Raw genomic sequence first — 21,397 nt, 5'->3', positions numbered from 1 at the left:
AAAATATACATATAATTAAACTGATTTTAAACATTTTAAATTTATTTTAACGAAATATTTATTAGACAAGAATTATAATAATTCTTGTTATAATAATTATAATAAGCCTAAATGAATTTCTGGATGACGAAAATTTGTACGCGTAATTGCAGAAGATAGTGAAACTTCCATCTATTTCTTAAGACCTTTGTAACCTGTACTTCACGAATAAAGAAAGAATGAATGAATGAATGAATGAAACTCTTCATTGTTCCTCTCACAGAAAATATAATTATGTATAAAATGATAAAACAAAAAATTGAATTTAAATTTGAATTTGAGTTATAAATAGTGTATATGTCCTGTGAGGGCCCTAGTCATCATGCATATATTGTTTTTACTCAATAGCAGCAACTAATCGCACCGCCTACTATTGACTGGTAGATTTTGCATGGTGTTGAGTGCGCCAAATATTTACTTTTAGTAATCGTGTGCAGCGAGGTTATAAATAAATAAATGTATGAAAATGGTTGTATTTAATCTAAAGTAGTAGAACTGGCAAATAGTAAATCCGCGTGAAGTATGTTATCAATAGAATCCACTGAAAAAGAACACAACGGATGTTATTCAGTTAAATCTACACTAGCGAGCAAAAGTATGGAATCACTTACTTGGAATTGATTCCGCGCAATTTTGAGTACACTTTATTATCACTACACTAAGACCGATACGGGTGTCTTAACGCACGCGGCCAACGACATTCTGCTAAGGCGATGCGTCCCGCACGCAACTTCGCAATTTAATTTATAAAATAAATCCGCGATATAATGAAGTTGTCCCTGGCGTTAGTAGTGTTTACATTTGTGTTAACAAATGGACAGTCGCCAGTAGATAATATCCGAAATGAATTTTATACAATAGAAGATCAACAGTGGAGGCGTGTGAACGACCAGCAATGGCGCAGGTCAGGCGGCGACATCGAGCTGGCCAAAGTGTTTGTTTTCTTCAACATTGAATCGGTTCAACAGAAAACGCGGCAAATACCGCATGTAGCACTGAACAGCTCGTGGTGGCGGAAGCCGCAGCAACAGATACAACAAATTGAAAATATGTACAATAAGTTCTTAGAGTTCATGACGCGGCAATCGCAACCGGGCGCCACGTCGGCTAGCTCGGCAGAGTGTCTGAATTTAGTAAAGAGTGTACTGACAGATCCGAAAACCGCTGTGTCTCAAGTAATATTGGATCTTCAACATTCGGCGCTGAGTACATTTCACAATATTTTGCAGGTAAATTGTAATTATTATGTGAAATAGTGTTTTCTACTTGTGTGAAATAGTGTTTTCTATTTATGATATGTCAATTAAAGCACAAAGGAAAGCTCACAGTAGCCCCAGTAGTGTATTCATTATGTGTTATATTCTAGGAGCAACATCAGTACTTCCAACGGTCAAAACTGTGCGAGATGCAGATGTCACCTCACCAGCTCATCTACGACGTATACAACACTTTAGCGCTGGCGGAGGTCAAAGCCTACGCCATGATACAGTTCTCATGGATGCTAAAGAAAAACTACGAAACAGGTGCAACAATTTATATTATGCAACTTCAATAGAATTCAGTGTATGTAATGTACCCAAAATCCTTTACAAATAAAATTTATTATTATTATTAAGGTTCAGAACTTGATACATAATGATGTAGCTTACATCAGAGAAATAAGGACTAATAATATAAATATAAGTAACTAAGAATATCCTAGGTAAAGATTGTTGCACCGTTGTAATAGGAATAAAAGCAAGGCTACAATGATCTAGAGTCACGCCTAAAATTAAAAGCTACAAAGGAGGTAGACAAATCAATTTCAAGAATTCTGGATAATTTAATTATTCTTACATATCGTAGGGAGTATCCTATCCGATCCTAAAGTGAGGACATACAGATCCAAAAGTCGGGCTATAAGCTTGCGCATTCTGTTACAAACAATCTTTGTGTAAAGGAGAGAAGACAAAAGATGGTAGGTGACGCATGAACGGAATAGGAGAATGTCAGCACTTGAAAACTATATGTATATACACTAAATATTTGCACATGTTATACATAGCAAATACATACATTTTGAATTTTCAGGGAATATAACACTAGAAACACGTATGGCGAGGCAGAAGTCTGAACAACGCGCGACAGAGACAGCAGACGCGGCTAGAATTGCTTTGGCTCAAGCCAAAATCGAATTATACCGTTGCGACCCAAAGAAACATAAATCGGGTATGCGAGTATCTGAAGTATTATGAAAGTCAGCTTGCTTTTTAATTATACAACTCTTATTAGCCGTCTATATTCGGCTAGGACATATTCAAAATTGGGTTCATGGCGTCAACATTTGACAAAAGCATTGCAGCGGTTGACTTTTCTAGGGACCTAGTTTCAATTTCACTGGCGTTGGTAAATAAAAATCAGTATCAATTTACAGGAAAAACTTACGAGGAGGTAACCCGTTTGCTGCAAGGTTATATAGAAAATGAAGTGGATATGAACAAGGAAAAAAGTTGCCATAATCAGTGTTCTTCTTACGTAATGGCCAAAAGCTATGGCTGCTTCAAAGATAAATTCTGCGGGAGACAACCTCGGTGCAATGGCAATATATATGAATGTCAATTTGTTGAGTCTGACATGTCAGTTTGTACCTCGGTAAGTCACTATAATATATATTTATTTGCATTTTATATTTAATGGTACTGTTCTACTGTATTCTTGCGCTCAGGTGCAAGTATACATAAATGCTTTATACTGATTTCTCAATAAAAAAAATCGATTCAAACGTTTGCAGACTGCTAACATCTAAAAACAATTACATCAATTTTCATTCACACTTACACAGCACACTTTTTGTAAGTGTGTAACATCATGTATAATAATTAACAAAAGATCTCTAGTGTTCTGACGACGAACGAGACAATTCATGACTGTTGTATATAAATCATTTGCATTTAAACATTATCATCTCTTATTTATGGGTTTGAAGCTTCCGAACATATTTTTTATCTAATTTATGGGAATAATGTACTGAATGGTGCACTTTTTAAACAAACAAAATATTCTATAAAAATTTTAATTTTAATGGTATTTTTACAGAGCTCTAGAAGCAGTCGGCGATATGAATGGATAAAATATGTCAATGGACACATTCTCGGAAGAGAAAGTGACTGTGCCCTTCACAAAGGAACAACACACCAGGTGATGAAAATATTAAACTAGAATCAGTAAACGGCGCAATAGAGGTTGTACTAAAAATTTTATAATTAAGATTTATTAATATATAATAATACAGATATACTATATTCATTTAGATAATTATGTTAGATTTCATACAACAGTTTTATGCGATTCCTTATCGATTATTATTTGTTTTTACTTTTATTACCTTTTCCATTATCTTGTTAATACTCCTTACAAAATGGCTCTAGCCAATTAGAAGAATGAAATGAGTGGATATCTAAATAAAAATAACTATCTGATAAATAGCCACTTACATGGCTAAACTAAAGAAATAAACAATAATATATTAATACACACAATAATAATAATAATAGAACCAGTGAAATTAAAAAAAATAATCAATCATTTTGGTATGAATATGGATGCAACACGAAAGAATAAATAGAACATTTATATGAAAAAGTATTAAACATAATACTTTTGTGTAATGTGTTAATATATAATGTGGATATAAGGACGGTTGAAGGTAAAAAAGCAATGAATGAACTGAGTGAAAGACGTTATAGTATGAAAGAGAGTGAAAATCGAGATTGCTGCGAACAAAGCCGAATAAAAGACTAAAATATACTAGGCCGACGACGACTCTGACCGCTCAGTGGTTCTCTACCACAATTTACACCAAGTATGTATAGTTACTCAACACACAGTGTAAATTGCCACAGGTGCAATCGTGGTGGCGCTGGGTGGTCTGGCACTGTTCCTACTGCATGTGCTTGTGTGACGACCCCGTAGATTCCGACCGCTACTTCAGTCTCAGAGAAGCCATCTCCGATATTGAAACTAATAAGTTAGTAGACAAACAATATACTGAATATAAGAATAACGGAGTAGATCACGTACAAGACGCCGTCAGACTAATGAAACATACAAAATTTGTAAAAGGTTCAAGTCAGGAGATGTAGAAATGGGACACAGTTGTCAATATAAATACTATATTGGAAAAAGGTTATCAATTGAAGTGAATCATTGAGTATTATGGAATGAACGGCGATTTCATCCCAAAAATACACAGTACAAACAATAGAAATAACACTATTAAACCACAACAATTGAAGAATTATGCCATAGTCATTATATATTATTAGAAAGTATATATTAAAAGTAATCTTCTCATTAGATAGTAGTGAATGTATTCAGACAGCAAATGACATATTGATAACATTTTCAGGGTTATAACTGGTATTCGTATCATAAAACAAGGGAGGATGTTCCACCTTCAAATCAGCCAGGGTACACCAACTAAAGATGGGTACGTCCATCATCAGTCCTGGGTACTTCTCCAAATATTTCATAACACTGACCCAGGCGCGAGAGAGGGCGTGGATTACCACACTTTGAGTTATATGAAAAGAGCAATCGACTTGGACGACATCGTGGCACCGGATGGATACGTTTTGACTGGAGTAAGGTGAATATATTTATTAATGTCATTTATTTTCAAACATCATAGATATATACAATATTCACGGTATTTACAACAATTTATCATACATGTACTTCTTTAACTACACCTTTTAGCGGACTTCAAACCAACATGTAAGAAGTTTAGTGAAAATTGAAGAATTTTCAGATGATTTACTTGACGCTTGTTTCAATTATACTCTGTGTTATTCTGATTATTAAACAAAATTTATATTAAAGCAAAATTTACGGTTATTAATCTAGACAAAACATTCTATAACACAGAGGGGGCAGTGAGTCACCATCTCTGCTATTCTGTTATTGCCTTTGTACATATGGAGCTATTGAAAAAAAAATTTAACGAAGTTAGTTTAAAACTTACTTTAGTTAAAACTAAATTAATAATGCAATGTATATAATAAAATATACCTGTATGACTGTACTGTATTTCAATAAGTATGTTGTGAATGCAATATGACAGGAGGTAAACGCATCTTTCGAATTAATCTGGTTTGTTATCGATATCTTTGTCATTGGAATATCATTGAGAAATATACAAAGACATATTAATGAAAGTGGCGGTCAGATTAAAAATAATTATTTTCGAGTATACGTGACGATCTCAAAAACTAATTAAATTAAATAAATAAATAACGGTTTGGTACATTTCATGGTATGGGGTATGGGGTAAAAAGACACGTAAATAAATCAGCAACACTATGCAAGTTAATAAATATTATAAAAGCAGTGTTGTTTAAAATTAGGTACTAGCTTGTACTTGGACCTTTGTTGCTGCCGTAGAATATTGAAGAATGACAGAAAAGCTTCGTTAAATACCATTGGCATAAGTGCAAGCAATGAGACTGATAAGGAAATATAACCAAAATGGAATTCACGAAATGACAGTGTATAAATAACAAGGGAAAAAACGACATACTCTTTAACGTCAGTAGCTACGGATTGTAGTGTTTATTTTACGACCCTAAAATCGACATGAATATTAAAAGTTTCACATGATAAAAATACTAAACTTCAATGAATGAGTTGTGGTGCCATTTTTAATAGATTTCGCTTGCTGGGCGGACATTTGAACCTGAATATACGAGCAACAAAATTCAACTTCACCTCTGGCCATCTGAAGCCTAGCAACAGTATATGGATAAACAACAACAACACGGACACAAGTAAAACTCCCAGGTAAGTGCAATACTACAAGTACCCTATGCAAGCTCTAATCATCTATATATTAATACGAGAGACAGGTTTTTTTTTTAATATATTTAACTTGTACTATTTGACGAAACTTGCGCAGACGGAGGAGTATGTAATTTAGCACATTTATACGAGTTGTAGATTATAGAGGAGTGCAGAATGCTAACATTTCTTTTAAAATTATACATAATAAATATATTAAATCAACAGAAAACAAAAAAAAGTTTTTTTTTTAATTTTATCATAAAGGAATGGTCATCATAGTCGGGAACTATGCTGGTTTTCTCTGGTGGGCACTAGTGGAGGATGATACGATAAGCATAAGGTCAGGTCAGTTGGCTCACAAATTTGTTGGATACAAATTCACCAGGAATTTATCACGATTTGTCAAAAAGGTTGAAGTATTTAAATAATAGACAACAGTTTTTGACTTAAGTAAATGGCTGTGGATTTTAGAAGCCGTTTAAAACTAATTCGGCCATTCTTGCCGACACTGAGCACCGCTGCAATGCCGGAGAACTCTAGACACGATCAGTTCATGGAATTCACGCATAGCAGCTTCGAGACTGACGCTGCACAGACCACCGTGCCATTCATCGACATACAACCAATACAGCCGTATGGCCGTAAGTATCAGTTTACTCTGAATGTATTTTTTTTATTTATTTCACTACGATGGTGGCGATCAAGTATACGGCCCATCTGATGGTCAATGGTACTGTCAATGAAACCTAATTACGCGGTTAATATATTTTAAGGTTACCATTGGTGTCGGAATGGGAATACAATATGGTGTATTTTCTTTTAATTCTTAGGATGTTGTAATAGGTGATTAGAGGTCAAAGACAAAAAACATCTCCGCAGTGCAAGATAAGTTAGTTTAAACTTAATGCAACTCTTCCCTTTTCTTAATAGTAGAGTGTAGATTCAATGCTGCTAGCACTGAATCTAGACTATGCATTACGTTAGGTCGAACTTTATGCTGTCCCTCACAGAAACCAACGCAGCAAATTTGTGTATATTCAATCACTTTATTTTTTTGAATTTTCTAATCGTTTGACCTGAGCTGGCCTGTAACTGAACTAATTTGGGAGCGACTGCAGAAAACATTTCAAACTCGCGGAAGGACTTATGGAACGGCTGAAGGACAACTGCCTGATAAATCTGAGGGCGCCACTAGGTTTGAATGCGTGGGGTTCGTTCGCTAACATGGGGCTGGATGCTACTCGTGTCACCATACACCGGTCCCCGGCCGCTCCACGACACTGGTTTGGAGTGCCATCTGCATCTCATCCCCTATCGTCTGGTGAAGCTGTAATGATCAGCTTCGGCCAACAGCATTAGAATAGTTTGAAAACTAAAAGGTAACGTGTGGATGCCCGCAGGCGGCGCGCTGGTGAGCGGCGCGGGCGTGATGCACCGCGCGGAGCCCGGCTCCGGTGGCTTCCTCGCACTCAAACTCTTCACCTACAACTACACCAACCATGTGCACGCTACTACTACTACTAATGTAAGCTAACTCTAAAGTCCAAAACCTATCGAAAACTAGTATATAAATGGTATGTAAAATTTAATATTATAATTATAGTTAAATACAAACAGTCTTTTATTTTATAGCTCATATAGGTTGTCCCAAAAATCGACGATAAACTGGAAGCAGGATGAAGAACAAGTCATCACATTTAAAAAAACAAATTGACTATGTCGATAACCAAGTAAATGTATTTAAAAAAACTAAAAATTTACAGCCTATGATGTTCATTTCAACCGTGCTACAAATTGTAACTTTTTCTCTGTATTACTTTTGGAGTATAGTCCTGAGTAATGCTTCTATCCATTGTAGGCTTAAACCGTGTACTTTAATTTAGAAGAAAATTGCTAGTTCCTCTAAACCAAATTCTCCTATTTTTGAAATAAAAAATACATTCTACTAAAACCATAAAACTGTAGTAAGGCCACCACCGAGACGGATGTATGAAAATTTTGATGATTTTTTACTGTTTTCTCTTACAATAAGATGACTGATCAAATTAAGAAGGGAACAAAAAAAATCTTATAACTTTATTATTAAAACAAAAAAATGCATATTAGGAACACCAAGCTGATTTAATTCATATCAAATAAAATTGTTTATTTATTTGGCATAAGGTTACTTCATTATTTGAACAATCTTAAAATTAGCTTTAAGTAATAAATATAATTTTAGAATATCATAGGTGAAATGGACTCTAAATTTATGGTGTATAAGGTCTATGATTATCAAATGCCACTAAATACGGGTCAGTAAATACTGTGGTGTGCCACATTATAGCCAGTTGACAATTTCAATGAGTGAAAATAGCATAAACTATCATCTGCCAATTTTTGAAGTAAGAGGAAATGTTTGCAAGGTGGCTGCTCCTGAACCCGCCTTCCTAACCGCAGCTAACTTCTTAGAAGTTTTAGACCGGTAGGAAATAATTGACGAGAAACTCCTCGAGATTAATAGGGACCTCGATGTCCCCGAGCCAGAAACTGGCTAGGTACTAGGCACGATTTTAGTTTAAAAAAGTACATATCCTATTAATATGATAAACATGAAAGTGTGTAAGTATGGATGGATGTTTATTACTCTCAAACGCAAAAACTACTGAAAGGATTTTGATGAAAGAATTTTATGCAGGTGAAACCGCGCAAAGTTAGATATAATATAATTGTGCAAGAATAGAATAGAATAGAATAGAATATCGAATGAGAATACCGAAAATCATTTCTGTTCAAATAAACTTATATATTTGTTTGATTTGTTACTTTTGAATGGTCATTACATTTTTTAATCTACACACCCTCTCTCATACAGACACTGTCATTTCACACACACAGAAGAACGAGCAAGAAATATCATTTGCTCTATTATATAATTTTATTATTACTTTACATTTTAAGTTTACCTAACGAAAACATTTAGTTAGATTTATTAAATACTCAAATAGAAAAAATATTGAATATATAACCAACTGGTTAAACAATTAATAAGAGGAAATCAGTCATAGTGATTAGAGCAGACCAGTCCCTACAAGCAGCAAGATAACACTTACTATACATGTAATAATAATACACACAGATAAAATATCACCGTTACTTCGAGAGAGTGTGTTGTGTCTTATTTCAGTAGATTCGATTGATAATATACTCCACGCGGGACTGCTGGGCGCCGTTTCAGAGAATTGGCATACAGTCGGTTTCATTTATGGGTACTATCAAAATGTATTTAATAATTTAGGATGTAGACCAGTGCATTATAATAATAGCTGAATAACAATTAAAATATGCGATAATTTAAGAAAATTAAAAATATATATGATATATACTAAGTGTAAACAAAATATCTAGAACAAATGACAACTGTCAGTGTCTAGTGACACTCATTCTGGATCAGTTGTCAGTGTCAGCAGGGACTAGTATATCGTAACGCTAGCTTTTGTTCGCGGCTTCGCTCGCGTTAATTTATCCCCTAAGGGGTGGAATTTATCAAAATCATTTCTTAAGGGATGCCTATGTTATAGTAGCTTTATGCATGCATAGTCTCAACCCAATCGGTTTAAAATTGACAAAGTTTCTTACAAACTTTCATGCCCTATTTTATCCCCTTGGGGGTAGAATTACTCAAAATCCTTTCTTAGCGAATACCTACATCATATAATCTACCTGCATGCCAAATTTCAGCCCGATCCGTCCAGTGATTTGGGCTGTGCGTTCATCACTATGTCAGTCAGTCAGTCACCTTTGATTTATATATATTTAGATATAGGAATATAAGATGACATCGGTATCACATACGTATTGTTTAATTTCTGAAAATTTGAGTCCTATTTCGAGTACACGTAGGTTTTGATCGATGTTAACATCGAATACCCTGACCACCATGATAGTTAACATCTTTTTGAGGCTGACTGTACTTCCTTATCACAAATGTGCAGTAACAAATCACATACAATAGATGCCTGTGTTGTATAGGGAAACCTAAATTTTTTTTTAGTGGATGATAATGGAATGGTGCACCATGGTGTGTAGAGGATGATGATGAAAATGAAGTCAGGTCAGTTAGCCCAACGTGACAAATTCACCGGGAATTCATCACGATGGGAAAACCTACATTAAACTACAGTTATATAACGCATTGTACTTATTAGCGAGTGACAATTTTCAAGTAACAATAATCTGTTAAAATTCCTTGAATCAGGTACATATTTCAGCTGGCATTATTACTTTATTTACTTGACAAAATTTGAAACCTCTCCCTAGGCCTCAGTGGGTTAATTTTACTCCTAATATCTCTAAATTGAACACTGAAAGAACGTCTAAGAAAATAACAGATATAAGACTGTTATTTTTTGAGGCGTACGTGCGTAAGGAGAAACTGCTTGCGACTGCGAGAAGACTGCGAGGAATTATGGAGTGATCGAAACGTAATAAAATATTGTTTGGATTCGTCATTATTTTCCTATACACCTCTAAAATTGTGCTTTCACACTGAAGTACAGGGCCTACGGAAACGGGCATGCAACGCATGCGGAGCATGCGGGCGCCTCCGCGAAAGGGGACGCCATCATGAGATTCGGATGCATACCGTAATTTTATTAAAATTTAGAATTTATAGAATACTTAATAAATTATAATAAATACTGTAACTTAACTATGAATACGGAGATATAAACCGCGCTAGGATAAAAATTGCATGCGGGCGCTGAGGTCCCTTGCGCCGGCCCTGATGAAGTACATAGATGTTAGGTAAACATCTATGAAAATTTGTCCGTTGGGTGTTTATCATTCTACCACGCTTGAATATACTTTATCAATTTACTAGACTAACAGGACATACGTCATCAAGCATTTATAAGCAGTCAATAAAAAGAATAAAGAACACACTGTAGTATAAACAGAACAGAAGGGAATCATTCCAAATGTACATATCGATAGCGAGTTGCGCGTCACTACACTTTATTATCACTACACTAAGACCGATACGGGTGTCTTAACGCACGCGGCCAACGACATTCTGCTAATGCGATGCGTCCCGCACGCAACTTCGCAATTTAATTTATAAAATAAATCCGCGATATAATGAAGTTGTCCCTGGCGTTAGTAGTGTTTACATTTGTGTTAACAAATGGACAGTCGCCAGTAGATAATATCCGAAATGAATTTTATACAATAGAAGATCAACAGTGGAGGCGTGTGAACGACCAGCAATGGCGCAGGTCAGGCGGCGACATCGAGCTGGCCAAAGTGTTTGTTTTCTTTAACATTGAATCGGTTCAACAGAAAACGCGGCAAATACCGCATGTAGCACTGAACAGCTCGTGGTGGCAGAAGCCGCAGCAACAGATACAACAAATTGAAAATATGTACAATAAGTTCTTAGAGTTCATGACGAGGCAATCGCAACCGGGCGCCACGTCGGCTAGCTCGGCGGAGTGTCTGAATTTAGTAAAGAGTGTACTGACAGATCCGAAAACCGCTGTGTCTCAAGTAATATTGGATCTTCAACAGTCGGCGCTGAGTACATTTCACAATATTTTGCAGGTAAATTGTAACTATTATGCTGACTACTTGTGTGAAATAGTGTTTTTTATTTATGATATGTTAATTAAAACACAAAGGAATGCTCACAGTAGCCCCAGTAGTGTATTCATCATGTGTTATATTCTAGGAGCAACATCAGTACTTCCAACGGTCAAAACTGTGCGAGATGCAGATGTCACCTCACCAGCTCATCTACGACGTATACAACACTTTAGCGCTGGCGGAGGTCAAAGCCTACGCCATGATGCAGTTCTCATGGATGCTGAAGAAAAACTACGAAACAGGTGCAACAATTTATATCATCCAACTTCAATAGAAGGTTCAGAACTTGAGATATTATGATATAAGGCCTCAGAGAAATAGAGACTAATAATATAAATAACTGTGTGGTGGATAAAGAGCCTCTCTCTTTACAAGCTAAGAAAGAATGGATGTACTAAGTGAAAGATGATATGCATGTAAAGGGAGTAAATTTAAGGACGACAGTTGATAGAGACCAGTGGTAGAGAATAATACGCCGTTATAATTGAAATAAAAGCAAGGCGACTACAATAAACTAGAATCTCAGGATATCATGCCTAAAATTTAAAACTGCAATGGAGGTAGACAAATCGATTTCAATTCTCTTTAATTACTCTTAGTTATCGTAGGGAATCCTATCTAGGCAGTCACCCCAATCCAAAGGCCCACACGCCTCCACAATGGAGTAGGGCTAAGTAGGTCGCCCTAACCATAACGAGATGGGGCCTGCCCTACAACATCTACAGGGCGGGCCGTCGCCGTCGGAGCTGGGGTGGAAATGCACATGCGAATCTCCTGGCTCCGGCATAAGCGCTCGTAGGTACACCGTGTGGTTTTTGGTGAGTACAAATCTCACACACCGCCCCGCCCTCCCTCCGGTGGGGTGACGGTCTTTTGAAGATTTTACACGTTAAAAAAAAAAGGGAATGCTATCTATATCTATATCCGATCCCAAAGTGAGGACATATTTATATACAAAAGTCGGCCTATGATATAACCTTCTGTTACAAGAAATCTTTTGTTAAAGGAGAGAAGACAAAAGATGGTAGGAGGCGCATGAATGAAATAGAAGATTAATATCAGGACTAGAATCTTGACAGTATATACACCACATATTTGCACATATTATATATATACAAAATTTTGAATTTTCAGGAAATATAACACTGGAAACACGTATGGCGAGGCAGAAGTCTGAAAAACGCGCGACAGAGACAGCAGACGTGGCTAGAATTGCTTTGGATCAAGCCAAAATCGAATTATACCGTTGCGACCCAAAGAAACATAAATCGGGTATGCGAATATCTGAAGTATTCTGAAGTCAGCTTGCTTTTTAATTAATTAACTCATATTAGCCGAGTATAGAAGGTAGGACATATTAAATTGGATTCATTACGTCAACATTTGACAAATATTCATGCATTAGAGCGGTTTACTTTTCTAAGGACATAGTGTTTCAATTTCACTGTCGTTGGAAAACAAAAATCAGTATCAATTTACAGGAAAAACTTACGAGGAGATAACCCGTTTGCTGCAAGGTTATATAGAGAATGAAGTGGATATGAACAAAGAAAAAACTTGCTATAATCAATGCTCCTCTTACGCAGTAGCCAAAAGCTATGACTGCTTCGAAGATAAATTCTGCGGGAGACAACCTCGGTGCAATGGCAATATATATGAATGCCATTTTGTTGAGTCTATCTGACAGTTTGTATGAGTAAGTCAAATCCTTACTAATATTATAAATGCAAGTCTTTCTGTTGTTGTCTTCTGTTGGAAAACTACTGAACCGATTTAAATGAAATTTGTTTAATTTTTTATACGCCGATCATAGGCTACTTTTTAATGCGAAAAAAGGGTTGTAATTGAAAAAGGAAATACAAGGTTATCTTTATCAATTCAATACACACATAGTATAATATCTGTCTTTTGAAATTTTGGAAAGTCTACTTTATAACTGTGGTATTAAGTCTAACTTTAAAAATTTTAAATTTCTGAATCTCCAATATTGTAGCTATTGATATGCCATAAATAAACATAAATGTCATTTGTATAAGCAGCGCGCATACGAATTGCGCGAGCAACTGATTATTGTCAATCCGTTGTCTCCTTATAAATTTAAATGTATAATCGTTTGCTCTGCAATATTATTTTATAAATACATAAATATAATCCTGGTACGGACTATAACTGATGACCCTGCTCTTGGACAAGAGCGTTCACTGTATATACAATATATAATATTAAGAATGAAGTTGTCCAAGGAAATGTTGTTCATATGTATATGAACAACATTTGGAAGAAACAACATCTACCGTTCCATCCGAGCTATTCAGGGTCGGAATACGCGTTTCTCCATTCTGACCAGTAGAGTCAAAGTATAGTTTGCGCAAGTAGAATGTTTGCAATTTAGAATATCACATCTGTTATTTTGATTTAACAAAATGTTATTATGTTATTGGCCAACTGGACCACCAAATTTCAAAAGAAGTTATATAATATAAAAATAAATATGACATTTAAATTTGTAAAAATGTTACCATTCAAGGGGTAAAATAAAATAGCAGATAAAAGTTTTTATGGAAATTCGTCATATTTGAAGCTAGAACGATGAAACTTTTACATTCGCTTTTTTGTCAGTTGGTCAGTTTAATAAATATTTGACAAATATTCATAGCAAGTAGTCTGTCTGTCTCACTTAAATGCCAAAATTACTGTACTGAATTAAATGAAGTTGAAAATCTAGATCCTGAGAAAGGACAAAAATCCGAAAAAGTTATAAGATATTGAAAGGAATATAGAAGTATCGTCGTTTTTAAAGGTTGAAGATAATCTTATTTTTTGCGTATTGATTAAATATAATTAACGAAAATGGATATGAACAAAGAAAAATATGGTATGCAAGTATTGACATTTTTAAAGCAGAAGCCAAACTTATTTTTTAGGCTGTTGAGAAAATATTAGACCTACCTTCACAGACTCAGCCATAAAAATTTTCATTTTTGGAGCTAGAACGATGAAACTTTTTTATTGGCAGATATATATATATATTTTATTATTGTTGGTTAAGGTCACTATTTTACGCGGACGAACTCGGTAAGTCACTATAACATATATTTATTTGCATTTCATATTTAATGATACTGATCTACTGTACACCTGAGGACAAAAATACATAAAAAGTTTTATACTAATTTCCCAATTAAAAAAAATCGATTCAAACGTTTGCAGTCCGCTAATATCTAAAAACAATTACATAAAATTTCATATATGTACAGCACTTTTTTTACTTTTTTGTATGTACATCATGAATTATAATTAACAAAAGTTTTAAATTCTAATTCTAATTCTAATTCAAAAATCATTTATTCATGTAGGACATTTTAGCCGCTTATGAACGGCAAGTTTTTACATTTGAATTTTTTTTCCCTACCGTCCAGTTCGGTATATAGATCCAATTGAGAAGAACTGGCAAGGAACTCAATTGAATTACTTTTTTTTAAAAATCCAGTTTATTTACAATGCATAGGTATTTATATAGGTCTATGTCTAACATTAAATGAAAATCCCGAACATGAAAACTATTGCCATACACGCTCGTCATTCAAGTAATCGTTTAGTGAGTAATAGGCTTTGCTCAGTAAATATGATTTAACAGATGTTTTGAATTTATTTAAGGATAATACCAATATATCCTTTGGTATCTTATTGTAAATTTTTATACCTATTCCCATAAAAGACCTATTGACTTTTTCTAAACGATACTTGGGGACAGCAAGTTTGTCTTTAAATCTAATCTTTTAATCTCTTTATATTAATATTATGAGTATTGCTGTTTATTGGATAAAAGTAATAAGTCAAGATTTTTATGAACATATAGGATATTTGAATATATAAATTGAGAAGCAACGGAGAGAATATTTGCCTCTTTGAATTTCTCTCTTAATAAGTCACGACTCTTCATACAGTAGATCGCTCGATCTTAAAACTGATAAACTAAACAATTAATTACTATACATGTTGCATATAAATCTATTATTTAATTTATCATCTCCTATTTATAGGTTTGAAGCATCCGAACACTTTTAATCACTTTTAATCATTCTAGTAAGCAATTTTAATTCTTGGTGAATTAAAATTCCAGTTCGGACCAGAGCACTTTTTGAACAAACAAAAAGTTCTATAAATAACTGTTATTTTTTACAGAGCTCTAGAAGTAATCGTCGATATGAATGGATAAAATATGTCAATGGACACAATCTTGGAAGAGACAGTAACTGTACTCTTCACAAAGGAACAAAGCAACAGGTGATGAAAGTATTATGCTAGAATTAGTAAACGGCGCGAAAGTGGCCGCGGAGTTGCCCAGGTAACAGTGGAATCTTTCATTTTGAACTCGCCTGCGTGGTTACCTCCGATTCATTTCAATATGCCGCAAACAGCACTGAAATTACAGAGGCATAATTCCTTACTCCTCTGGAAGAACAGCACACAGTTACCAAAGGCGTCATAAAAAAATAATATATAAGTCCCATAAAAAAAATTAGGAAAAATAATAATAGAATTTTGTATAAGTAAAATACAAGAAGAAATTGCGCTAAACTTGTTTTGTCATCGGAAGAACGTCGTCGAATGTAACACTGTAATACCACGTTCTATAGTGTGAAGTAAATTTATGGGTTGTGAGTATTATACTACAAACAATAGGGTATAAAAACCATGTATGTAGTATTTAATATTCCAGTTTAGACAGACAACAGATGCTTCATCTTTCAGTCCACTCAAAGAGAATAGAAAAAGCTGGTCTGCGGCGCTTGTCGCTTGTTGGTTTGTCTTGTTTCACAATTTCAGTATAAACCTACAACAGCGATTAGAAGTTGTCAAGTTTAACAAAAGTAGATATGAAGAATTTCTGCAAAATATGGTCTCACCAGCCATTATTTTCATTATACTAAAAATCATCTTTATACTGAAAATTTTATAATTAAGATTTATTAATATATAATAATACAGATATACTACATTCATTTAGATAATTATGTTAGATTTCATACAACAGTTTTATGCGATTCCTTATCGCTTATTATTTGTGTTTACTTTTGTTACCTTTTTCATTATCTTGTTGATACTCCTTACATAATGATTCTAACCAATTAGAATGGGCTAAATGAGTAGATATCTAAATAACTATCAGATAAATAGCCACTTACATGGCTAAACTAAACAAGTAAACAATAATATACACAATAATAATAATATAAAAATAATCAATTAGCTTGGTACGAATGCAATACAGAAGAATAAAGAGAACATTTTTATAAAAAAATTGTTTGAATGTTATCCACATTCAAACAATTTTAAAACAACAATTTTTAAAGGCGGATGAAGGGAAAAAAGCAATGAATGAACTGTGTGTAAGATGACATAGTATGAAAGAGAGTGAAAATAGAGCTTACTGCGAACATCACGAATAGAGGACTACAAAATATTACGCCGACGACGACGTGCATAGTAGTTCTCTGCCCCAATTTACTCCAAATATGTATAACTACTCAAAACACAGTGTAAATTGCCACAGGTGCAATCGTGGTGGCACTGGTTGGTCTGGCACTGTTCCTACTGCATGTGCTTGTGTGACGACCCAGAAAATTCCGACCGCTACTTCAGTCTCAGAGAAGCCATCTCCGATATTGAAAAAAACAAGTTAGTAAACATACAATATACTGAATATAAGGTTATTAATTGAAGTAAATAATTTGTCTTAGGGAATGTAAAAAATACACTGTACAAACAATAGAAATAACAGTATGAAACCACAAAAATTGAACATTTTTATAATATTTCTTATTAGAAAGTATTATATATACTTTCAAAAAGCAATTTTCTCATTAGATATTAGCAAAATGTATTCAAACAATGAAATATTGATAATATTTCCAGGGTTATAACTGGTATCCGTATCATAAAACAGGGGAGGATGTTCCACCTTCAAATCAGTCAGGGTACACTAACTAAAGATGGGCACGTCCATCTTGAGTCCTGGGTACCTTGCCAAATATTTCATAACACTGACCCAGACGTGACAGATGGCGTGGATTACCACACTTTGAGTTACATGAAAAGAGCAATCGACTTGGACGACATCGTGGCACCGGATGGATACGTTTTGACTGGAGTAAGGTGATTATACTTATTAATGTCATTTATTTTTATTCATCATAGTTATATAATATTCTCGGTATTTACAACAATTTATCGTACATGTACTTCTTTAACTATATGCTTTTAAAACGCTTCTAACGATACTTCTTCATATGCCAAATTGTGAAAAGTAAGAGGTTTAGGAAAAATTGAAGAATTTTGTCGATTTACTTGACTTAAATTATATTATGTGTTATTCTCATATACAAGCAGTTCTTGAGTAAAAGAGGAACAAACATTACAGAAAAGCTTTGTTAAATACCATGGCACAAGTGGGAGCAATGATACTGACAAGGAAATATAACTAAAATGGAATTCATGGAAGGACAGCGTATAAATAACAAGGGAAAAAACGACATACACTAGAAACGTCATTAGCTACGGACTGTAGTGTTTATTTTACGACCCAAAATCGACACGAATATTCAATGTTTTACCTGATAAAAATATAAGGTTTCACTTAACTAATCGTGGTGGCATTTTTAATAGATTTCGCTTGCTGGGCACACATTTGAACCTGAGTATACGAGTAACAAAATTAGACTTCATCTCCGGCCTTCTGACGCCTATCAATAGTATATGGATAGGCAACGATAACACAGACGCAAGCAATACTCCCAGGTAAGTATCAAATGGTACGAAAGATTCTTTGTAAATTTTAACACAACAACTACCCTATTCTGGAGGTGAAGAAAAAACTTCGTACCCCTTTTTACGGAAATTGTACATACGTAGGAGTATATATTTTGGCACACTTATTACTACATAGAAGAGTGCAGAATGCTAATATTTCTTTTAAAATTATGCCTAATAAAAATATTAAATCAATAGAACAAGAAATTAATAGAAGTTTTTTTTAATAGGATGATAAAGAAAGGGCGCTCCCGTCTATGCTAACGGTTTACCAGTGGAGGATGATAAGATGAGCATAAGTTCAGGTCTGTTAGTCCACAAATTTGTTGGTGACAAATTCATCAGGAATTTATTACGACGGTTTGTCAAAAAGGTTGAAGTATTTATATCATAGACAACACTTTGACTTCAGTAAATGGTTGTGGATTCTAGGAGCCGTTTGAAACTAATTCGGCCATTCTTGCCGACACTGAGCACCGCTGCAATGCCGGAGAACTCTAGACACGATCAGTTCATGGAATTCACGCATAGCAGCTTCGAGACTGATGCTGCTCAGACCACCGTGCCATTCATCGACATACAACCAATACAGCCGTATGGCCGTAAGTATCAGTTTTACTCTATTTCATAAATATACTAAAAGTATAATTATGAAATAGAGTAAACGGAGAACCATTATTAACGTATGTATTTTGATGGTCAAAGGTTACTGTAGCCTATGTACGCCGTAGACACCGGGGTGTTACGTGCGCGTTGCAGAACCTTAAGAAACCTAATTGCGCGTTTAATAAATTTTAAGGTTATCATTGGTGACGGAATAGGAATACAATATAATGTAATTTCTTCTAATTCTTATGATGTTGTAATTGGAGATTAGAGGAAACAAAGAACATCACAGTGCAAGATAAATTAATTTAATAAACTTAATGCAAAACCCCATTCCAAGCTGGGTGTCAGTGTCAGTCCCAGTGTAGAAAACAGTCGATAAGTTAAAAAAGTCACAAGAAACTCTTGGTCCCTTTTTTAATAGTAGACTCTAGCTTCAATACTAGCAATACATTACGTCAGTTATAACTTTATGCTGTCCCTCTCAGAAACTAAAGCAGCCAATTATTTCGCTTTATTTTTTCGAATTTTCTAATCGCAGCTGGCCTTTGACTGAACGAAAATGGGAGCATTCCAAAACCGTGGAAGGACTTGTGGAACGGCTGCAGGACAACTGCCTGATGGATAAGACTTTGATCTTAAGGGCGCCACTAGGTTTTAATGGGAGGGGTTTATTCACTAATATGGGCGTAGATGCTAATCGAAACATAGTACACTGGTCCCCGGTAGCCTCAGTACAACACGACACGGGTTTGGAATGCCATCTGCTCCCGTTCCCTCCGTGAAGCTGTAAAGGCCAGCTGCGGCGAACAGCGTTAGAGTAGTTTGAAAACTAAAAGGTAACGTGTGCATACCCGCAGGCGGCGCGCTGCTGAGCGGCGTGGGCGTGATGCACCGCGCGGAGCCCGGCTCCGGTGGCTTCCTCGCACTCAAACTCTTCACCTATAAGTACACGAACCACGTGCACGCCTACTTTAGAACAACGTCCTGACTACACTCTTCAGTTGCTGAATTTTCAAAAGAGACCAGGGCTTAACAACCAATGGAGACCGTCGAGTCTGAACTACTACTAATATAAGCTTACTCCAATAAAGTCCAAAATCAAAACTCCAATTTAAAATATATAGAAAACTAGTATATAAATTGTATATAAAATTTAATATTATAATTATAATTAAATAAGAAAAGTCTTTTATTTTAATGTCTCATGTAGGTTGTCCCAAATGTCGACGTAAAACCGGAAGCAGGATATAGAATAAGTATCACAGCTATAAAAAAAAAATTGTCCCTGTTGGTTATAAAACTAAAGGTATTTATAAAAGCTAAAAATCAACAGCATATGATGATAATTTCATCGTTTTTGTTACAAATTGCAACTTTTGCTCGGCTTCATTCGTGTAACATAGCCCTGAGTAACGCTTCTATCCATTATAGCCTTAAACTTAAAGTCCTACCACAATTTAGAAGAAAATTCTCCTATTTTTGCTTTATTTTAGAATCTAAATCTAAAATAATGCAGGAATAGCATAATTTCTACTAAAACCATAAAATAGTCGCAAAAAGGAAGTAAGGCGGTGTGCTAAACCACTAGATTAGCGAGACCAATATGTGAGAACTTTAATAAAGTTTTACTGTTACTATACTGTTACTACTTATAATAAAATAACACAACAGAATAAGAGAACAAAACTTTAATATAAAACAAAAAATGTGATATACGATTAAGATGTGATATAATAAGAGCACCAAAATTATTTAATAAATATTTAAAAAAATTGTTTATTTATTCGGCATAAGGTTACTTTACTACTTATAATAAAATAACAGATCAGACCAAGGGAACAAAAAAGGATTATAACTTTAATATAAAACAGAAAAATGTGGTATAATAAGAGCACCAAAATGATTTAATAAACTTTAAATTTATTTATTTGGCATAAGGTTATTTGAAGAATTCTTAAAATGTATTTTAAATTTATCGCGTATAAAGTCTACGAGTATTACTATCAAAGGCCAAATTTTCACTATTGTAATTAAATACCTGACGGCTATTCCACCACATTACAGCCAGTTGACAATTTCAAAATAGCATAAACTATCATCTGCCAATTTTTTAAGTAAAAGGAAATGTTTGCGATGTCTCTGCTCCACAACCCACCTTTCGGAACCGCAGCTAACTTTTTAGAAGTTATAGATCGGTAGGAGAAACACCTCGGGACTAATAGGGAAGTCCCCGAAGTCCCAGAGCCAGACACTAGCTAGGTACTAGACAATATTTTAGATTAAAAAAGTATACTATAATTGTAAACGATAACACTTACTGTACATACACACGGACATAATATCACCGTCACTTCGAGAGAGTGTGATAATACTTACGAAGGATACTTCACGCGGGACTGCTGGGCGCCGTTTCAGAGAATTGGCATACAGTCGGCTTCATTTGTGGGTATTATCAAAATGTATTCAATAATTTAGGATCTAGCCAGTACATTATAAG

At 34.8% G+C, this 21,397-nt stretch overlaps 2 protein-coding genes across 2 annotated transcripts in view; one reads left to right on the top strand and one right to left on the bottom strand.

The window, feature by feature from the left end:
- LOC131854389 (E3 ubiquitin-protein ligase Ubr3) overlaps positions 1-21,397 on the bottom strand; it is a 157,682-nt gene that overhangs the window by 70,515 nt on the left and 65,770 nt on the right. The window lies entirely within an intron of this gene.
- On the top strand, positions 255-20,026 carry LOC131854371 (uncharacterized). The gene is made up of 10 exons (XM_059205486.1): positions 255-1,268; positions 1,406-1,562; positions 2,110-2,247; positions 2,453-2,670; positions 15,664-15,765; positions 17,036-17,160; positions 17,398-17,637; positions 18,148-18,279; positions 18,724-18,893; positions 19,758-20,026. Exons 1-10 carry the CDS (start codon positions 807-809, stop codon positions 19,886-19,888), a joined length of 1,875 nt encoding a protein of 624 aa, XP_059061469.1. The 5' UTR covers positions 255-806; the 3' UTR covers positions 19,889-20,026.

This window comes from Achroia grisella, unplaced genomic scaffold, assembly GCF_030625045.1.
Source record: "Achroia grisella isolate CSIRO2021 unplaced genomic scaffold, CSIRO_AGI_Agris_v1 utg980, whole genome shotgun sequence".
Classification (NCBI taxonomy): domain Eukaryota; kingdom Metazoa; phylum Arthropoda; class Insecta; order Lepidoptera; family Pyralidae; genus Achroia; species Achroia grisella.
This window is presented reverse-complemented; position numbering and strand designations above follow the sequence as displayed.

Bases quoted from the DNA above. Each gene is read 5' to 3' on its own strand.
- LOC131854371 (XM_059205486.1), top strand. From the start codon at position 807: ATGAAGTTGTCCCTGGCGTTAGTAGTGTTTACATTTGTGTTAACAAAT. The intron at 1,269-1,405 runs GTAAATTGTAAT...GTTATATTCTAG, and splicing joins CATTTCACAATATTTTGCAG to GAGCAACATCAGTACTTCCA. The intron at 18,280-18,723 runs GTAAGTATCAAA...TGTGGATTCTAG, and splicing joins GACGCAAGCAATACTCCCAG to GAGCCGTTTGAAACTAATTC.